General features: G+C 40.7%; 1 protein-coding gene across 2 annotated transcripts in view; it reads right to left on the reverse strand.

The window, feature by feature from the left end:
• LOC105928863 (importin-13) overlaps positions 1-21,752 on the reverse strand; it is a 39,086-nt gene that overhangs the window by 6,011 nt on the left and 11,323 nt on the right. The window contains exons 5-18 of one of the 2 annotated variants that reach the window (XM_036141405.1): positions 19,657-19,910; positions 15,832-15,972; positions 14,696-14,837; positions 14,263-14,429; positions 13,871-13,991; positions 13,625-13,772; positions 12,911-13,092; positions 12,566-12,592; positions 12,251-12,385; positions 8,307-8,459; positions 7,934-8,014; positions 7,717-7,854; positions 5,588-5,684; positions 2,660-2,712 (exon numbers count right to left, since the gene is read on the reverse strand). In XM_036141405.1, coding sequence (XP_035997298.1) covers positions 2,660-2,712; positions 5,588-5,684; positions 7,717-7,854; positions 7,934-8,014; positions 8,307-8,459; positions 12,251-12,385; positions 12,566-12,592; positions 12,911-13,092; positions 13,625-13,772; positions 13,871-13,991; positions 14,263-14,429; positions 14,696-14,837; positions 15,832-15,972; positions 19,657-19,910 — 1,839 coding nt within the window. The remainder of the gene's footprint in view (positions 1-2,659; positions 2,713-5,587; positions 5,685-7,716; positions 7,855-7,933; positions 8,015-8,306; positions 8,460-12,250; positions 12,386-12,565; positions 12,593-12,910; positions 13,093-13,624; positions 13,773-13,870; positions 13,992-14,262; positions 14,430-14,695; positions 14,838-15,831; positions 15,973-19,656; positions 19,911-21,752) is intronic. The other variant, XR_004931704.1, reaches the window with a different exon arrangement.

Below are 21,752 nucleotides of genomic sequence, written 5' to 3' on the forward strand. Positions count from 1 at the left end.
TCTCAACTAAATGGCATCAACACAGATGGAAAAATGTGTGATGAGATCATACGCTTTTACCTAACAGCTTGCCAACCAGCTCACGTCTGGTCTACTGTAGTTTAAAGCGGCTTTACCTCGGTAAGCGTGAGCCACGGCACTACTTTAGTTTTCCACACATGACTGCTCGGGTTTTTGCGCCCAGAAACATTTCCAACCTGCCAAAGTTGTCTTTGTTGTCCATCAGCCAGCTGACCGGCAGTCCACAGCAACATGTGGGTTATTTTGTGCCCCATAGAGGCGCAGAACATTCTGGCCACTTCAGCTCTTTAAATCAAACAGTTTGACAGAAAATTCTGGCCATTTTGAAACAAACTCTGTCAAACTTCAATAACCTCAGGATAACAGTAACCATCCCATGCTCAGCATCAGGTCGGTAAAGCAGCCGACTGCAGGATCAGCCTGACTTACTGATCAGATATGGAAAAAAGGGATAATATTCTGCACACTATGCACAATGCAGTCAGAGCAGTATGAATAATTGTTGCTTTTGTCGTCAAGTAACAGGAAGTAAAACTGTGCTGGAACATTCCAATAAATTAGGATATAAATAAATAAAAAATTATTTCTGTCATTCAATTCTTAAAGTGTAAATAATATTATACTGGAATAATATATAATTTATATCGTATATAATATATAATCGTATGTATTTTCGTGATCTTAGCTTAAAGCTCATGGAAAGCCAAAATTCAGTTTCTCAGAAAATAAATATGACCAATAAAAAAAAAAGATATTCTAGCTAAGAAAATGAGGGGGAAGGTTGCTGACTCGACAGTTGTCAACCAAATAGTTATTGACACCCTCCACAAGGAGGGTGGGCTACAGGAGATGATTATTCACAGGCTGACGTGGTCAAGCATTAATCAGAAGCTGGGTGAAAGTATGAAGAAATTCAAGAGCTTAGATCCTCAACACCCAAATTAAAGTAATATGTCAACTTCACCAAAGTTTGTTTTGACTGAAATACTGATGAACATTTTGGAGCCAGAGTCCTGGCTGATGGCAAGGAGGTCTTCCAAACTCAAAAACTACTTACTAAGGCTGCATCATATTAGGAGAGCAATGCTGCGATATTTTATGACTTGTGATAAATAATTAAAAAATGTTAATGCCTTTCTGCTATGGGTTCATAACCAATGTAAACCCAGCTGCTCGAGAATAAAAACCATTATGTCCTAGGTCTGCTGTTATGGCATCAAAATAGCTTAGTTCTAGTTTCTTAATGACTTGACCATCTACCAACCTCTCCGCTTAAAAAAATAAAGAATAAAAAATATGTTTATATTATATATATATATATATATATATATATATATATATATATATATACATAAAGTATTACCAAATACACTAGACATAGGAGCCCAAATGCATGGCACTTAAACAATTAGCTAACATTTATTGCATTCCAGGCAAGTTTTTGTAATATGCACGTTGTATACAGGGATACTGAAGTTATAATAAATCAAAATTGTGCAGTCCTAACTTGGAGATAAATCCTCATAATATCAGTTGAAAAAAAGTTAGTCAGGATAAACATGAGTTTGATTACTGAAAGCCAACGATTTCTCCACTGAATATTTGGGAGGATATAAATAATTTTTGAAAGCAGAATCTTTTTGTCTAAGCATAAAAAGAACTGGGCGGTTAGTCAGTGGTTCAAAGTCCTCTTTTTAGATAAAAATAAACTGTGCATTTGATTTAGAATGTGTCAGTGAAGCTTCCACAGTCAGGGATGCTTTGAGTAGCCATCTCATCTGCTGATGTTGGTCCGCTGGGCTTCATCATCTGCCCACACTGCTGACAGTATCGACTCCTGCTTTAATGATCATGGTGTCACTGTGCTTGTTTGGAAATGGCCAGAGACCCCAGAGCAAACAATGCATACAAGATGAAGGCCCCTATTAAAGCAACTTGAGCCTCCAGAACACCTCCACAGAGCTACGGGCCATGCTGCATTGATGCAGAGCTTCATGCAAAAAGGAGCCATGGCTAAATGTTAAGTAAGGGATAAGGCCCAACGAGGGGTCCATAATCAGAAATTAATGGATGACGCATCAGACAGTTCTTTTTTTTAAATCTTTTGTAATAGTCTCATTTTCAGAGAAACTGAATTTTGGTCAACACTTGCTCTGAGCCACTAAGATCAATTACACAATTAATACAAAATAAATAAATACTTGAACTAAATCAATCTGTGTAATAACTATATATTCCTATACTTTTTTCAATGACATTTTAATTCATAGTAAAACACTTGTATTTTTCCAGGCTTACAGTCTAAATCTGCATTATGACTAAAATAGAGAATCCTGCAACTACTGGTGTTTCCTGCAGGTAAAAGAAAAACTACATGAAGTCAGACCTGTGTTGGAGTGGTGAGGCGACTGTTTGAGTCTAAAAGCGTTTGAGGAGAGACAAAATGTCCCTTTGTCAAACAGTTCCCTCGAGTGTTTCATTCCACTGCCTTGCCTTTGTGATGGGACACCTTGGGGCCCAGTAACAAAGAATAGCAAGAGCCACAGAGAGGAAGAGAAGAAGACAGAAGAACAGCAAGAATTGAGAGAGAAAGAGAGAGAAACCCAAAGTGAATGAAATAAGAAACCAAAAAACACACCTGAGCTTGGAGTTGCATAAATGAATCAACAATATCAGGATGATCCCTGGGTCCTATAATATAATAAAGATGAAACTTAAGAAATCATAAGAGAGAATAAGAATAATATACAAACAGCAACTTAATAGATTCAACAGTCATGTGGAAATAAAAGAGAACCAAAAATATTTCATCGAAATAATTTACATGTGAGTAAGGAACAATGGGGCAGGGGCGGGGGGGGACATGTGAAGCTTTGGCAGAGTCTTTGAAGAAGAGACCAACCAAAAACAAACAACAGGCAGAAGACGAACACATGGGTCTGTTTGGAGGGAAACGTAAAGAGAAGTAACGAGAGAAAAAGAAGAAACCTAAGAAGCAAAGGTGGGTTTAAAGTGGGAACCCAGGAGGCACCTCTGTTACTGTTACAGAATGAGAAGAAGGGCTACCAAAGCTGGACCAACCCTCCTTCCCATAAGGCAGCAGTATCACCATCAAATTAAAAGCAACACATTTCCTCAGAGAGTTCAAAGAGAAGCCTTAGACAAGGTGACGTTCAGCCCTGATCAACAAGCTCCCTTAAGCTATCCAGGTTTTCACTGTACATCATTACCTCCCTTATGCTGGACACAAACTACAGGACTTTAAGGCGCATCGCTTAAAACTACAATTAACATAACAGATTGCAAACAAATTACAGTTAAGCAAAAATATTCATTACAGAATTTTTTTTAGTAATCGGATGACTTAGAAGTGATGTTAGAGAAAAACATGGTAAAACACAACAAATGTCTATAGTGAGCGCCCAGCTTTGTCTGTTCCCAGACTCCCTCCAAACAGGCCTGCTGACCAATCCAGCCCTCATCCACATGATACAATCTTTAGAGACGATGCAGCACCCTCCATAATTATTGGCACCCTTGAAAAAGGTGCTTCAACGCCCTGAAACCCAACATTTTACTGCAGTGACATGATCTCACTCTGAAAACTGTCTGAAAACTTCAAACTGTCATTTGAAATTTGAGTACATTTAATTAGCGAGGCAAAATAATCCCACTTTAAGAGTGTTTTTCCTCCTTTTATAAAGAAATCTCTGGTGCAACAGCTATTGGTAGCCATAACAATCATTAACAGCAGGGGCACCAATAATTAAGGGTTGTTTTATGTAGATTTCATCTTACCCATGGCGTTCTACCTCCACTGAATAAATGTGCTTAAATTAAAAGCTGCATGTTCTAAATTCCTTAGCGTGAGATTATGCAGCTGCAATAAAAGGACTTTAAACATCCTAATCAGGGGTACCAATGACTCTGAAGGTTATTGCACAGGGATTATTCAGAGAGCTGGGAGAGGCACAGGAGTAGCCGCAGGTATAAAAAGCTTGCCTGGTAGCCGACTGAATAAGCCCTGGTCTCTGTGCTTAGACTGTACTCTTTTTTTAATATTATTGTGCACTGCAGGAACCTGCTCAGAGGGGACAAAAACACTTAAAATGCAGGAGCAGAAGCAGCCATTACTTAACCAGTCAAAGCATGAGAAGAGGGGGAGAAACGGGACTACACAGACAGAGGAGGCGTCAGCCAGACTTGATACAAATAATCTAAACCAATGTAAGAAAAAAACAAAAAAGAACAACCTCTTTATGACATTCAGTAAAAATTAAAGAACAAATGGCTGAAACGCCTGGCCTTAATCAATATGTCAAATAAATACATAAATGAAAGAAGAAGAAAAAAACTAAGCAGAGATTAGACAAACAGAAAATATGATAACATGTTGACTTCATGTATTTACAGCAAATCATAAGCTAAAAAATGATTTAAACGACAGTAAGGGCAAAAAAAAAAAAAAAAGGTCTGCATTGATAAAATCTTCTTTGTAGACATTATTCAGGCCTCTGTTTGTCTGTCATTTACTTTCTGTGTTTAATACTCACAGGCAGGGATAGATTAGAGCCTAAAAGTTGCTGATCGTGATCTTTGCACTTTTCTTTAAGCAGCTTTTCTCCTCAAACGCACACATTGATGTGTAGATTGGTGACTATTCATCATTTTCCCTTTTTTTACAGAAAAAAACAATTAAAGCTGCTAAAGGCATGGCCACATAGGTGCAAAGCTAAATGGCCACTGAATCGCTTTCTGGTTACATTTTACACCCATAGCTAAAGGTGGACAGAAGACCAGGATCATAACTGGCTGTTGAGAAAGGGGAAACAATTTTCTTATTCATGCTCTTCGATCACATTTCAAGTCTAATTTACTTGTAAACAGTCCGATTTAAAAGAGTAAACAAATAAAATCTTTAATGTAGGCCAACAGAAGAGTTAAGTCTAATGGCTTTTATGCCAGTGTGGAACTGTATCGACTAAAGGAGACATAAACAGTTTTCTTTTTGTAACCCAACACCACATTTTGAAAATGTGAAAGGCTGACAGGGTTTCTGCTCGTAGACGATAATGTAGGAACAGGAACCAGGTACGTCTGGCTGGTGAGTGGTCATTAGTCCCTGGCTCCTTTCTTTTCGGTTTTGCACCTATTTGCTTTGGCTATACTGGAATGGTATCTTTGTTCCTCTCCTTATAAATCAGAGCAGCTGTAGGACATCACCCACAGCTTTCTACAAATCAACAAATTACACTTAAGCTTGCAGAAAGAATAATATTGGTAAATCTGCAGCTTTGTCTTCTAAAAAACACACACAAAAAAAAAACAGGACAGAAAACACTATAGTTTCTCAAACATGAATAAGCAATTGTTAAAGAAGAATGAACTTTTGTTCGAATCTTTTGAAGATGGATAACATTTATAATGAATCTTGTTTACATCCAACACTAAACAACTCTGTTTGTCTATAAGTTTGATCAAATTGGTCCTGAGCTGAAACATCCATCCTTCACCTAAACAGAAACCGTTTAGGGTCCTAAAACTCCCGCCTCTGCCGGACCCCTACCTTGCTGGAAGATGGACAGTGTTACCGAGGTAACCAGCTCAAACAGAGCCTTGATTGGTGGGAAGTGGTCCGTCTCGCTGGCGAAGATATGCACCATCTGAAACAGCGGTTTCACAAGTCAGACGGCAGCGATCTCTTAACTGCACACAACAAACCAAATAATGGAGGGCTGCAGTTCACATCCAGGATGAAACCATCCAGGGTGCTGCTGGTTAGTGGCCAATATTAGGAACAAGGTGTTTAGTGACTATTTATTACCAGTGTTTATCATATATAAATAGATTTACTGATAAAAGTGTCCTATTATAGTCTGAAACTGGCATTTATGGATCCATTGTTCTTTTTTCACTTTAGTCTAAATTGGACCAAGAGTCCAGAAAACAATAAAAAAGTTTAAAGTATGAAACATAAATTAATGACATTTTTTTATTGTTTACCAATGAACCCAATTCATTTTAAAAGACTTTCTGATAAAAAAAAAATAAAAGAGCCTTTGGAGCTACATCCCTCTGAAATGAAAATGCACTACCATATGTGGATGCAGATGTTTCGTCTGAAAATGAAGCGCATAAGAGCCTGTTGCAGTAAACAGAAAACAGATTGTTTTAACAGAGTTTTCTCTTTTTACACCTCCCCTGGCAGAATGACACATCTGCTAATGTCTGCAGATGGTGTTGTTAAAGAACCACTCAATCCAAAGTTCCCCTGCATGCTTACCTTTGCTAATTAGCTGAAGTGGCGAGTTGTTTTCCCAGCTTCTGAGCCAAATAAACAATAGAGCTAGTCGTATTTTTGCCTCTCTTCCAACCACATCTGTAGCATTAGCTTGAAGGGACTTTACTGCTAATACTTTCTCATAACACCACCATGTTATTATGACGAAACTGACAATAGCGTTTGAGCATAAAGTCCCAATAGCTACATAGCTGTAATGCAATTAAATATTCACGAGTAAAAACTGGACCGATTATCAGAAAAAGATCGAGACTTTTAGCTGCTTCCATTCAGTGCTGCTGTGTTTTACACAATCATTGCCCCCCTTTCAAATATATCTTGGTTACCCAACTGATAGAAAAAGGGCCTGATGCACACCTGTTCCCATCAAGGTAACAACATTCTTATGAACCAGAGCTGAAATTATGCATTCGTCCTGAATGCCTCCACAATTTTAAAAATTATATTTTTAGTTGCAAAGTAGTAATTCAGCACTGGGGCAAATTACTCATAGACCAGCTAACCAAAGGGCAATTTTAAATCCCTGAGTTGGCTGTGAGTCTATTATCTACCAACTTCTTCCTCTTTACTGGACAAAAACTTCTCCTAAATGATCTCACATTTCAATCAGTTTTATTACTCTCTTCTTTTGTTCCTGGGTGTTCACTAATAATCCCCATCACGCTCATTTTGGCTGCGTTTCCCTGCTCCCTTGTTTTCTAGAATATTTCTCACTTTCAGACACAGAACCTAATGTAACCACCGTTAGACTGAAACCCAACCACAACTAAAAAAGGAAAAATGATGATTTATGCCCCGATAATTGCTACCAGAGCCACACATCCTGTGGAAGATAAAGTTGTGCGTTTACAACAGAATCAACATGAAAACAGACCTTCATCCACCTGAGCGAAGTGGTACCCTCAAGCTTTAATAAGAACACGAGGATTAGATCCAACATGTCCAATACATTCACCTTTAAAGATAATAATAATAATAATAATAATAATAATAATAATAATAATAATAATAATAATAATAATACGCCTCACAAACAAAAACGTTCGTCAATGCTGCTGGACTAATGACAGAATTTTTGTGAGCAAGAAGATAAACGTCTAACGAGATTAGTTGTAGTAAATGTTCCACTTTTTGACATCTTTGGTGAACACTAATTAGAAAGTTTCACTTATAAGTAGTAATACATCTTATTTAGTTTACTCACACAGTTGAAAGCTTAAAGCAGAGTTATGAGTCATACTCAAGATGTTTTAAAAAGTGAATCATTTTTTTAATTAGTCTTTGACTTACTAATAGGGAAGCTTATTAAGTCACTGTGCCTTCTCTGACAGAAAGCTAAATTCTCTTTATGTGATAAAATGGTGTGCGTTTTTGCTTTGGAGTTGATCGTGTACCTGTCGTGTCAGGTCAAGAGCTGATGCCTGGGGAATTGTACTGTACATCTGGCCAAGCATCTCACTTAGCTGAGACACCATGGGGGCAAAATCATGCAGGAGGGTCTTCACAGACTTCTCAAAGATGGCACACACCGCCTGTGAAACATCAGACACTGAAAAGGCTGGACCGCAGACGCAGAGAGGTGACAGGACCTGGCTCAGCATGTCTACGTACCTCCACCACCTGCGAGTCATTCAGCCACTTGCTGAGAACCTTTTGTATGAGAGCAAAAACCTGCTGCAAAACGACCACCACCTAAAACACAGGAAACAACCAGTCATTACAAAAGTAAGGAAAACTAAATTATATATGGGGGAAAAAAACAGTAACATTTGAACATGGCAGGTGTGTAGCTGGCAGCAGAATTACAGTGTCTCAGGTAGGAAGCCATGTTGCTCCATGAACGATGTGCCTTTTACACCTACAGCACTGTCATATACACGTTCACTATGCTATAAGCCATATTTACACTCAGTTTGTCAGTGATTGTCCTCTTTAGCTACACAACGCTATCTATCAGACTGGTTGCGGTTTTGTAGTGACAGACCGGATTTGGTCCTGGAGGGGGTGGAGTTGCTTTGACAGGTGGCGCAGAGCCGTCAGCTGACTCATCGTCCTGCTTGCTAATGTCGAGCGTAGTGAACAGGTTGGACAGCAGCCCCAGGATGTGAATGATTGCCAGTTTATTAGAGGGATTAGGCTGCAGGAAGAAAAACAAAGGAGAAAAAAAACGGTTCAACGATGTTTTTCATCCATTCAACACCATTTGTGCTCTGTGCAGCAGTAACAAACCTTACAAATGAGACACAGTTGTCCATTTTTACAAATAAAGTGAACACTTACATAAAAACACAGTAAAAAACACATAAAATAATGCCATAATTGTTTACATTATTCTTTCCAGCAACAACAAATTAGTAAAAAATGAAATTTTTAACAAGGTAAATTAAAAATGGAATTTCTACTTCTCATAATAATAATTATATGTACTGAAGTTTTTATTCATGGTCGTTTCATAATGCTTAACTCAACTTTAAAGCTTGGTCAATTTATGATTTTTATTAGATAAACGTATATTTATAATGTTTTTCTAGTTGCCTTAACTCAACATACTCAAATAGGTAAATGCATTTTTTTCTAGACATCTTATGAAAAGGTTAAACAAACATAGCTTTCGGGTAAAAAAATGTACATTGACAATGATAATTCAATTAAATTGCAAAATACTTTATCAAACCTAAAAGGAAATTAACTAATGTTTATTGTTTGCCTTCCACTCTATCAGGAGTTTAACTTATTTCTCATAAAAACTCAATTAGCAGGAACCCAACTGGAGTTGCTAACATCCAACCAGGGCAATGCAAAAAAAATAATACACAATAGCATTAATACAAGGAGACACTGTAGCTCTGTAACGCAGCAGCCATATTTTCTTGCCTGTATCTGTGATCTAGTTCTAATTTGTGGATATTGCTCAATGAGATGTTTGAACATTTATGTCAAAAAGGGTTGCTTTTATGTGTATGTGGTCTGGTGACATCATCGGAGCAGCCTGTGTGGAGCTGAGCAGCTTGTCAGCACTGAAACATTAAAACGATGGAGCATGTGTCCAGTTACCACAGGCTGTGGTGTGGTGAGCTCGTCTATACTCCATGAAGTTTACAAATTAGTAAATCATTTGGACATTAAGAGATATTAGAAAAAAGCCAATGACAAAAAAGCACTTAGAACTGCATGGTTGATTAACTCTTTCTTTTTCTTTATTAAAGGCTCAAGCACTTCTGTATTAAAATTAAATAAAAACATTAGAGTACAATTGTTTTTAATAAACAGAATTTTTATGCATAGACAGGCTGAAAGGAGGGGCATGTCTGAACATGTTCAGTGAAGGCTGTTGGAAGAAGGGCCATAGACGACTCGAACGGAAACTGAACGAGGAAGGGCCTGTTGACTGCAGGTGGCTGCACCCTATTGCATCGTCAATGGGGACTCATTGGAGGAAAGAGTTTTAAAACTCGCATCAATGGTTTAGAACACATAAAAAGGAAATGGTTTGGGTGTTCAATGATCAGGTCTCATCACAGAAGACAAGTTAAACTGAGCAGAAGACAGAAGATCAACTGGCCAGAGAAAGACTACAGAAGCCCTTGTCTCTGAGCCCCATGCCCTTCTCCGTGTCTCTTCTACAATTTGGGGCCAGCGATCCACAGATTCTGCTGGAAGCACCGCTGTGGCTTTGAACTGGTGGATGAAAACAACCGGATGGTTCCAGAGATGGCAGCCTGAGTCACCGGATGTCAGAGCAGAAGCTGAAACAACTTGTCGAGCCAAAGAGACGAACCTCAGCCCATGTTGGCAGGATGGAGACTCAAGCTGTGAGCCTTTGTGAGCAGAACATCATCTGGACCTCAGAACGATGCCATTAAGAGGAGGAAAGTTCTTCATTTGATCGACTCCTTCACCTTAGGAAACAGAGTCACCTTAGGAATCCATCTGCGGTATGAGTCAGTCTCTGCACCCTTAAATTCAAGAGCCTCTCCTGAACATTTTAGTAATCAGCCTTAGATAGAGTTAGGAAGTTAATTTAATTTAGTCATTTCTGTATTTGCTAATTACCAATTCCCTGCTAAAGCGTATTTATTAAAGAAGCATATAAAACTCTTATTAGAAGTCGTGGACATTCGATTTTTTGAGTCAATTTTTATTGGAGTTCTTTAACCATCTTAAAAAAGACATGTTTTAGAAAAAAATTAATACATTTAGAAGGTCTTTAAAAGGTTGCCTGTAGCCAAATTTAATGAACAACACCCTTGGGACTTTTGAGTCACTAAAACTTAACCGATCCAATAACAAGTGCCGTTGTATAAGAGTAGGAGCCACCGTTAACTAAGGCGGTGGACAGGGAATAGGTGGCCTCAGGCTACTAGGTCGTCTAATGAAAAGGGTGTGGCCTTAGGCGGGAGGTGGTTAGTATCCTACTTATCCAGATAAAAAGGTCTCATAGGAACTCTAAGCAGGGTAATACTTGTTAGGTTCAGAGGTCTTTAGAACCCAGTTTGAGCTTTAACCCAAAGCAGAGAAGGATGAAGGAGGGGGATAAGTTCAAGTCCGACAACAACACCTGCACCAAGTCACGTTTTGTGTCAACATTCATGAGTTCAACAGAGATTCTGTGAAATGTGTCTTCATATCAAGATGTTCAATCTTTGTTTCCTCTGCTTTAGCATCAATAAATACACAAGGCATTTGGGACTAAGCATGATGAGACTAAAGTAAAACGGCACTGAGCCGTTCTGCAAAGGTGCAACTGACCGAACAGCAGCAAGAACTAGGCACGCAACCCTTACCTGGTGTGACTGCACTGGTTGTTCCAGTGCATTATGGGACTTGTCATTTTAGTGTTCGGTGTGCTGTATATTCACACAATAGTGATGAACCATGAAAATCTGATCTAATGGCCTCAGATGAAACTGTAAAGCTGGGGGCAAACATGGCCAACAGGCCTGGAGCGTGACATGTCGACCTATTTCAGGAGAGCTAAATCAGTGTCTCCATGGAGACAGAACGCCGCCAACAATCAGAGAGACAAACAACACAGCTGCCACACCCACTGACTATAACACCTCTTTGTATTCTCCAGATTTGGACAACCGCCTCGCTGTACAATAGTCCCTCTAGAAAAGAAACATGATATGTTCTCATTCTGCTCACGGACTCCTCAAAGCGAAGCAATCTTATTCTTTTCTGGGTTAACGCCTTCGGCCATTGTGCTCTTTTACCCTTGACGTAACGTAACCCAAAGGTCTCCCCACTAGGTGCCACTATTTGGCCAGCTCCAGACTCAGCCCCTGACTACTCTGCCTGACGTCATGATAATGGGATGCTCAGTAAAGACAATACCAAAGGGAGAAAGTTAGGATGGATCAGACAGTGTGTTATTATGGAAGAAAGAGACAGAAATAAAAAGACCTCATCCAAACTGACATCTCTGTTCACCCCGTCCTAGGAAATCTGAAGAAAAATTATCCTTTTTTCCACAAAAAGCAAACCTATTTTAGATACATATAGCTCCTTACTTACACAATGCTGCATGAAGGGCAATAAGTCTAAGTACTATTAGACAAAGACACTTGAGCTGATTGTAATTTTGTTTCTGAACAAACTGCGTGCTGCACACACAAAAGCATGGCCCACCCACTGTACGTGCGTTTCTGGGACGTTATTATTATTTTTTATTAATACATTTGTTTCATTTAAAAGCGAGTGCTTGCGTGAGTCAGAGAAAGTATGTCTTTGGTGATCCAACATGAGTCACTAGCCAATGGTGCAGGGTCAAACCCAATCTGGTCCTGTGACGAATCGCTCCACTGCGTTGACACCACGCAGACACAAAGCCTGTTCCTTTTGGATGGCGTCCATCTCTGCGTGCGGCCTGTGTGTGTGTGTGTGTGTGTGTGTGTGTGTGTTGTTTCGCACTGGGTGTGAACTGACCGTCTCATCAGCGAGCTTCTCTAGTTGCTGAATGTAGGGGGTGATGAGGGAATGAAGGTTTCTCAAGATGTCCTCCACAGGCAGAGCGGAAAGCAGGAATCCCAGAGCCTGCATCAGCCACATGCACTGACTGGTCTGTGTGAAGAGAGTCTTATTAGCCTTCAGTCAACAACAGCTTTATGAAAGAAAAAGAAAAAAAAAGCTCATTTTTAGCAACACACTGTCCAGAAGCACATAGTTAGTCTATCGTGATATTTGATGATTAAATGTCACTGAACTTCCCAAACAGAAACAGTAAAAACGAGAGATACAAACCTTGTGGATCTGTTTTATAAGCACCTCCTTTAGAGAAAACAAGAACACAAAGAGAGACGACTCAATTATTCTGCAGAAACAGCAAAGTTAAGAACAAAAAGTAGCTTCAAATAAACAACGGAAATTATTTTTAAGCTCGGCTGTTATTTCTGGAACATAAACGCGACAAAAGTCTGCAACATCACAGAGGAGTTGTGTCATCAGAGAGGCACTGATGAGAACTTTTTTCTGGTTTAAGCTGCCGCCACTAATATTCACTAATACTGGCATTTTTACTGGTCCATCACTCTGATCCATCCTTTTTTTACCAAGGCAGGAAATAAAACTGCGTAAATGGGCACGTACCTGAGAAACTGCTACGATGTTAGTTGCGTAGGGTGGCAGGTCATATTTGCATTCCCTGCAGATTTTCTTTAAGGTTGAAACAGAAGATACAGAAAGGTCGGGGTTCCCTAACGCTTGTAAAACCAAAGGCAGGACACTGCTGAGCATCACTGGGTGGTCTGCTAACCATTCGGCCAGAGCACCTGCAGGACGAGCAAGAATTCACAAACAGGATGAGAAACACTTTTTTTTTCTCTGAATTAGGGCTGGACTATACAGAAAAAAAAGCATATCGATAAAATAGAAATCGTATTTATCGATATCGATAATCATCAACATATTCAAAACATATATTTTAAATGCAGCCCTGACCATTTTATGCTGTTGCTTAGCAACCTATTTTTTAGATACAGAAAACACAAACACTGAATTCCAACTCAAACCTTTATTCAACCAACTTTTTACCAAAACTGCAAGTTTTTAAAAAAGAAACAAGAACTCGTGCTCTTTGAACTCTCTGACAGGGCGGAGCTTGGTTCCTGGGTCTGCGTTGTGATTGGTTGGGAGGATGCAATGACCATAATTATAACCTACATGGCTACAATGTATAAGGAAGGAAAACTGTTATTCTATTGAACATTTTATTTACCCTTTTTCTATCATCAATATATGTCTATCGCTCCAATATATATTGTTATTGATTTATCGTTCAGATCACAATGTCTGTTATCTTACCTATTGTGAACATGACTGTGTCGGCTAACTGGACATTATTGATGTTGATCCGAGGGATGAGTCCTATCAAGCCCGGGATGACGTCTGAATAGTTCACATCTATCGTTTCTGCTATGGACTGGAAGCCATACAGCAAAGCTTCTGTGTGCTAAAGAGAAGAACATGTATGTAACATTTTTTCACATGACCAAAACAGAAAATGCCTTACAGCGCGTCTTTTTAGCATTAACAATCCGTCTTACGCACCTGCCATGATGTCGGCTGCTCTGTATTCGTCAACAGTCTCCCTAGTTTATCGTACAGGTTGCTCAGCAGCTCTGCTCCCAGCATCTCGTACACGTACATGAGTGTGTCTGAGATATCCACCCTGAAGGACAGACCAGCGCAAACAGACATTTCAGGGGGAGGGTGGGGAGGGGGTGCAGCCTTGAAATGCAATCTGTTAAATCTGTGTCAGACAGGTTTTGCCCCCCTCAGCAGCCAGCGAGTTTAGAGTCCATTAGACAGAGACACAATCATTTGCTGTCCAGTCAGTGAGTAATTTCTGAAACACTTAGCAGTCAGTGAAACGCACCTGCACGCCGGGACAGAGAGGAATCAGGAATACAAATTGCGAAAAAAAAGACAAGCATGTGCACCTGTAAATCCTGAACTGCTCCTTCTCATCCGAGGACCAGGATGCATATTCCTGGTCAGAGGGGAACTGGGCTTTGTGGAGCAGCACATCCACCAACTGGAAATACACTGGCCTGTAGACCTGGAGATACACGGCCTGCTTCTCTGACTCAAACGACATGATTTCATCCTGGGCAAAAGGAAATAAACACAAAATCCTTAGTCTTTATGTTTTCAAAAAAGTACTAATGCAACAATCTTGATTTACCCAAGGTTTAGTCATTCATGTTCATTTTGACTAAAAGAAAAAGATTATGCAGAGCCAAATAAACCAAATAAGTCCCCTCTAAGGACTGGGCTAAACTAGAAGTAGGTAAACAATGTGAGCTGAAACACAGGGACCTTTATCAAACGTTCAAATACAGCCATTCACAACTGGATGTTAACATTTCTTACCTGTAGTGTGTACCAGAAGGTGAGAGTGAGGGAGCTAGTGGTCTCATTGACCGGATAGTGGCCGGGGATGCCTGTACAAAACATGATCATGTTGACTAAAGCCAGGAAGCTCTGCCAGTGATCCACCTGCTCCAACAGAGTCCTGCAGATACAATCATGAGGGGAAGGCACAAAGAAAGACAGGAAGGGTGAGTTAGAAGAAGTGAAAAACAGTCACAGGTTCAGAACCTTTAGCTGCCCACAGACATCGCTAGCTTAACAGAAAACACCCATTGTAACAAAGCCCTACTCGTATTATATACACTTCTTATAAATTATGGCTGATTTACAATCTTTGTTTTTAAAGCTCTGACCTGCTGACACCAATTTAATTTAGCCTGTTCTGGTTTCTCTTTAAGAGCCATTAACAGAATTTTAAATATTTGTTTTCTGGCCTTCAAGCCGGTCATAATTATGGTCATTATAGCAGGAGAGGTGATGTCGCTCAGTGTGTGGTGAGAGATTTATAAATTTAAATCAGGGTTTTACTAATTCAAACTTCCTTTAGCCTCTTGTATTAAGATGTAGCACAGTTAGCAGCGTTGGCATTGATAACTTTAAAAAGCAAGTCCGTGTGTATTTCCTCAAGGCTGCCAACATGTTTCATAACAGAGAGAAGCTCAAAAGGTTAAAACATAGTAACTTTGCTCTAATACATTCAGCCCTGCTGTTCCCTGCTCCACTCGACTTTGGTTTCATTTGTTTCTTTGTCCTTTCAATGAAAAATGCCAAAAGTGGTTCAGAATGAACTGATGCCCAGTGGCAAATGGCTCCTTTTTGTAATATTAAACTAAAAAAATGCAAAAGAATGACAGTAAAAGCACCAGCTGAATTATCCTTCCTTGTTGTAGCAAACTAAATGAAAAACCAACATTTTCTGCAGAGAATACCATTTCTTTTAAATGGCTCCTTATGTTTCATATAATTCAGTATGAGCTAACACGAGTCTTCCTCCCGCTGTAACAAGGATCATTGTGTTGGGCATGACCTGGTAGCATGAACGTGTGGTACATTCTCCGACCAAAAACTTTTTTGTATTTTTGAGTTTCTGACCACCAATTGTCGAATTCTACATTATCACGCACACAGACACACACCTGGAGTGGTTCTCTCCCAGTGTTACGGATATCCGGCAGATCCCATGGCAGGTCTCCATGTCTCCATTCTGCACAGCCTCCCTGAGCTGATCCTGGAGGGCCAGCACTCGAGGAACCAGTTTCAGTAATGTGTTCACATATCTAAAAACCACAAACACAAACACACAAAAAAAGTAAGACCTGAATATATTTCATACAAGTATCTCTAAAACTACACAAACGCAGAAGTGAAGAAAATGCTTCCTGGCGAGTAGAAAGCTGACTCGTTTGTCTTGGAAGGTTTACCGTTGCACCATATTCTTTCCATTTCCAGATGATGGATTGAACAGCGCTCTGTGAGACGTTCACTTCCCCACAACTTTATCCCTGACCTGCCTGATGTGTTCTTTGGACTTCATGATGTTCTTTGCTCCCCAATGTTCTCTAGACCAACCACCGAGGCCGTCACTGAGTAACTGTATTTATACTGAGATTAGATTACACACAGGTGGACTCCATTCAGCCATTAGCAATCATCAAGCAACTTCTGAAGGCAAGTGGTGGCTTTTAGAGAAAAGGGGCTGAATACTTTTGCACAATGCACTTTTCAGCTTTTTATTTGTATTTTTGTTTTTAAATCATGTATAATTTCCTTTCTACTCCACAATTGTTTACCACTTTGTGTTGGTCTTTCACATCCAATAAAATAAATCTACGTTTGTGGTCGTAATGTGACAAAGTGTAGAAAAGTTCAAGGGGCGTGAATACTTGAGCAAGCCACTGTATCTACCAGGAAACCAGAAAATCTAGCCAAGGCTCCTTCTTGCAGCTGCACTGCCGTCAGTAGTAATTATGTCTTCTAGCTGCTGTCTCAGCCATTTATAATCCCCCCCCCCCCCAGTCTGGATAAATCACACAGACACACAGCTACACACATCTGCACAACATTAAACATCACTCCTCCTGTCATCACTGGTGACAGCCAGAGAAAGAGTGGCATTTGGAGATGAAGGACGGAGAATGTGTTCCCTGAATGTCACGCAGAGGATTGAGTGCACGTGTGAACCCTGTAAGCTACGTTACGTGTCCCTGGGGGGTTTGTGGGATGCAGGGGGAGGTTCAACCTCCAGAGGAATGGCAATAAGGACGTGGGGCCAGGCTGATGAATATTTAACAATGACACAGAAAGGTTGTTGGATTTTTGTAGCACGGGAAACTACAAACAACGCATAAAAGCTAACACTGCTCCTCTCACAGAGCTTCTCTAGTGCTTTAACGATGGATTTTCTTAATCAAATACTCCTCAGATTAAAAAAATGATCTGGGTTGCAACATATTTCTGATTTTTAGTTTCCAAAATACTTAATTAATTTTCATAAAGCCAACAGTTCACAATGAATTTAAGGCAAATATTTGTGCAGATGGCTAGGTCTGATAACCAAAACTTTAAAAGCCACCAGATGGACAGACAGATGGAGGATGAGCAAAGCAATTGATGAACGCATAGACAGAGGGCTGGTAGGATGGATAGACGGAGCGATGGATGGACGGACAAATCAATGCGTACACTGTAACATGGATAGATAAACTAAAGGACGGACAAGTAGATGGAAGCATGCATGATGAATGGGGAAATGGATGCATGCATGGAGCAACAGATGGATCGGTAAAAGCATAGATGGATGTGCAAATGAGTGGGTAGATGGCCAACAGACGCAACAATTAGACAATGAGAAATGAAGTTCAAACCCTTTCTCCATACTCCTTTTTACTTTAGTACACTATTCCAGACCAGGAAAATACTTCAAATGAAACTGCACACAGATCATGCAAACCTTTTGTTTGTGCAACAGCCATTCCAGCAGCAGACCATTTAAATCTGCTGTAAAGGAGGAAACTATCGCACAACTTAGGATCAGATTTACTTTGTAAAGTAATTTGAAGGGAAATGAAGAGAGCGCACATTAAAAATATATGAAACTGCTGCTCACAGGTTAAAGGTCAGCAAACCCCCCCCCCCCCCCCCCCTGTTGAAATGTGATCGGGATCAATCTGGTTTCCAAAAGGAAAAAAATAACCTCAAACCTGTGCAACTGCTGGAATGGATCGTCTGTGTCTGACCAACGTTAGCAGCTCTTATCTCCGCTGTCTGAGTGACTGAACGCCTGAGTGTGTGCGTGCATGTGTGCATCCGTTTACACACTCGCGAGATCATTTATTGTTAATAAGGCGCCTTTCAGACGGAGGTCATGCACTCCCAGCTCAGGAGAAAGACTGCTCGCTGTGTATGTGGGGCAGGCCACTAAAAGGCCAGAACAGATTTGTACGCATTTATCCATTTCAGCAGCAAGACAGAAAAACAAAAAAAAAAAGGGATGACATCCAAAATATTCCGGTGAGACCGTCTGCTGTAGACCCGTCTCCGCTAACTCATCGTCTCCCTTTCTCGCGTTCGTCCAGCTGTTCTACACAGACTCCTCCTTTGACGTCTCCTCCCCTAGTGTCTCCTTCTCCCTCCCCCCTTTGTCCCTCTGTTCCCCTCTGCAATTACTGCAACACTCCGAGACTGGGGGAATGGGTTGCCTGGCAACAGGATGCAGCTGGACCAATCGCATTCCCCCAAATGAGTTGACTGTAATGTGTTTAAACAGAAAGAGAGAACAAGAGACAGGGAGGAGGGCTTAGCGCTGGTGGTGAGAGATGAGAGGGAAAGAGCACAGAGAGGAAAAAAAAAAAAAGAAAAAAAAAAACAGAAATCAAGAAAACCACAGCGCTGGAGTATGAAAAATCATGGGCTTTCATTCAGTTTGTAAGTCTTTGCAACTGCACTGCAAAAACGGAACTAGAAATAAGTAAAATGTTCTTAAAATGAGTGTATTTGCCATTGATTTGAGCAGGTAAATAAGATGATTTGCCAATGGAATAAGATTTTTGCACTTAAAATAGGAACAGCTCATCTCCATCATCTTATTTCAAGTGCAGGATGTCTAATTATCTTATTTTAGGGGTCAAAATACTCACTCCATTGGCAGATAATCTTATTTACCTGCCCAAATCAAGGATAAATACACTAACTTTAAGAACATTTTACTTATTTTTAGATCGCTTTTTGCAGTGTGGTTCGATGCATTAATTGGTTCCCATTGTTATTCTAGGATGCACACAGCAGAGTGCATCATGCTGTAAACTGGTAAGGACGTGCTGAGCAAGAAAAGTTGACAAAAAAAAAGTCAACTTTTCTAAGCTTAGAGAGAAGTAACCGTCATGCTGCACTGTGTCGTACTGACGGATGTAACTTAACAGGCGCCGCTGTGCCAAACCATAACGCCACTGTGTTGAAACTGGCCTGGCAGCAGCAGCCTCTGATGCCCAGTAGCTTTGTACGACGGCTGATGTATGGAAAATAAAGCTTTATGTTCCTGGGCTCCTTCACACCTTCCCCCAGTCCTCCACCTTCTCTGAGCTTCCTTTCCTCTTCTCTTAGCACGGTCCCATCACCCCCGCCCGCTCTGTCTCCAGGGGAGGGGTAATGGGTGCCTGCCATGTCTGAATCAACCGGGGCATGATGACATCTCTCCCCAGATATGTAACCATAGTAACACCATCCAACCGAGAAATGCTGCCTTCCTCCTCTTGGCTGTGAGCTTGCCCTGTACCAGTCCTTCCCTTTTTTTATCCCTCCATCCCTCCATGGTGCCTTCGAGGACCCACCCCGGCCAATTTTCTCCCCCATCTTGTGTCTCTATTATACTTCAACATTAATTCAACTATAAATTTCTCTCCAAAGGGGGACAACGCTGTTTACCGTTTTGTGACACGAAGCCAAACAGGCAACGAGGAACGCACCTTTGGGAGTCCGGTTGAGAAATGGCGTTGACTATAGCCTCCACTGCTGTGTCGAAGAGCTCCGGGTCAGACAGGGCGCTGAAGCAGTCGTGCACCAGGCCTTCGCTCTCGTTGAGGGGCACGTCCAGCAGCACCCACGAGGACAGGCAGCGCAGCACGCGGGCTTTCACTGCCCCTGGGCTGTCTGTCCGCCGAAGCAGTTGCTGCAGTAAGGGGCAGACTGACCCCCACTCTCGGCCCAGGGCTCCCCGCACCTGGACGGCCCGTGAAAACAAACACAGCTGGCATCACTTGACTGTCATTAAGGCTTTTTTTTTAGTGATTATACAGCTTTGCTTCACATGCTTCTACATTGATAAAAATTCTAATACAGATGAATCTCAAATTAGAATATCATTGGAAAGTTTATTCATTTTAATAATTTGATTCATGAGTATCTCCTATTATATTCATTGTTTTCATTGTTGAGTCGAGGCTGATGGATTGTGGCATGCGGCTAATGAAAACCCATAACTCAGTTTCTGACTACAATGGATTCCATGAGATGAAATTAAAAAAAGGACTTTAATATTGAAAAGTCCAGCAATTGGAAACCACGCCCCTGTGCCGTACAGTATAAACCCTCAATAGTTTGTCTAGGCTGGTTTTACACATGGAGCCCATCAGCCTGTGGCTCTGCTGAGGTGTCCTGCAGGCCCAGGTTGATGTAACAGCGGCCTTCAGGACCTCTGATGATCTGGGCTCTTAAGAAAACTGAACTGGGGTTCTTACCCCCACAACAACTAGGTTGCTTTCTTCTAATTATGATGAATTGATAAAATAAGTAAAAAAATAAAATAAAAAAAAGATTTAAATAGTTGAGATATGCTCCTTGGACGGACTGAATGTATAACAATGGATATTTTACGGAAACTGTTATTCCTCTTTTAGTAACTACCAATCTTTGTACCTCACTCTACATTCAAATCGTTAGAAAAAAATGATATCAAGGTTCGTCAGACAAAACAAAAGACCCAGAAACAGGCTTAAAGTACTAATGGTAAATAACAAGGGTGGCTTGACACAGGAAACGTGAGCGTTGTAGCAGACATCCTGGATACTCATGTCTGTGGTAGCTCCTGAAGCACATCTACAGTCTACGCCTTCCCCAAACTCTTTAAATGGGCTTTGCTTCACATTCCTCCCAAGGTTCCCGTTATTCCTGTTGCTTGCAGATTTTTTTGGCAACACTTTTTTTCTTCCACTGAACTTTATATTATTAGACCTGCATAAAGCAGCATGTGGGCGGCCAGTTTCTTTGGCAATGACCTTTTATTGGCTTACCATGCTTTTGAAGGATGTCAATTAGAAGTGGACCGATAGCGCATTTAGCAGCCATGCCCTGATGACGTGAAGCGCATGCATTGACACTCCCTCCCTGGCAGAGTGTGGCTGGTATTGTTGTAAGACTGGGTGCCAACAACAAGAGTACGTTTCAACTTTTAATGTAGTTTCATCTGCCTAATTTAGCTGCATCTGGCCTTTGAAAGTCTGTCTCACTGTAAGCGGGAGGGAACAGCGGTGTGTCTGTTTCTGAAAACCTGTGTCTGATCTCCAGCTGGCGAGCTGCCACTGCTGTGCCTGTGTTCATTCCCATGGAGAATCTTGGATCCACAGAAAAACAATAACCAATCGCTACGTGTACAGCATCTTTTTTCACACCTTTCAAACTGCGGTCTGAAGCCGATTGTTAATATTAGCTGGTTTAGACACAAGTGTTCAGACTTGGTATCACTGTGTCGATTTTATCATGAAAACGGAGGAAGAAAAAACAATATCGGCTTCAAGATCGGGCCCAAAAAAGTAATCAGCAGCACATATCGTCTATTGGTTAGATTGATGTTAGAATAATCGGTATCGGCCTTAAATAACTTGTATTGGTCGATCTCTGGTGTCAATGACTGACTGCAGAGCTGTCCTCCTCCCAATCATGGTTTATAGACATAACATTTCTGTATTTTATTAGTTTTATGTAATGTTCTACTTTTCTGACAAACTGTGCTTTGGTGTTTCATTGGCTTTAACCAGTAATAATTAAAAATAAGACAGTAACACAG

The sequence above is a fragment of the Fundulus heteroclitus genome, chromosome 9, assembly GCF_011125445.2.
Source record: "Fundulus heteroclitus isolate FHET01 chromosome 9, MU-UCD_Fhet_4.1, whole genome shotgun sequence".
NCBI classification, from domain to species: domain Eukaryota; kingdom Metazoa; phylum Chordata; class Actinopteri; order Cyprinodontiformes; family Fundulidae; genus Fundulus; species Fundulus heteroclitus.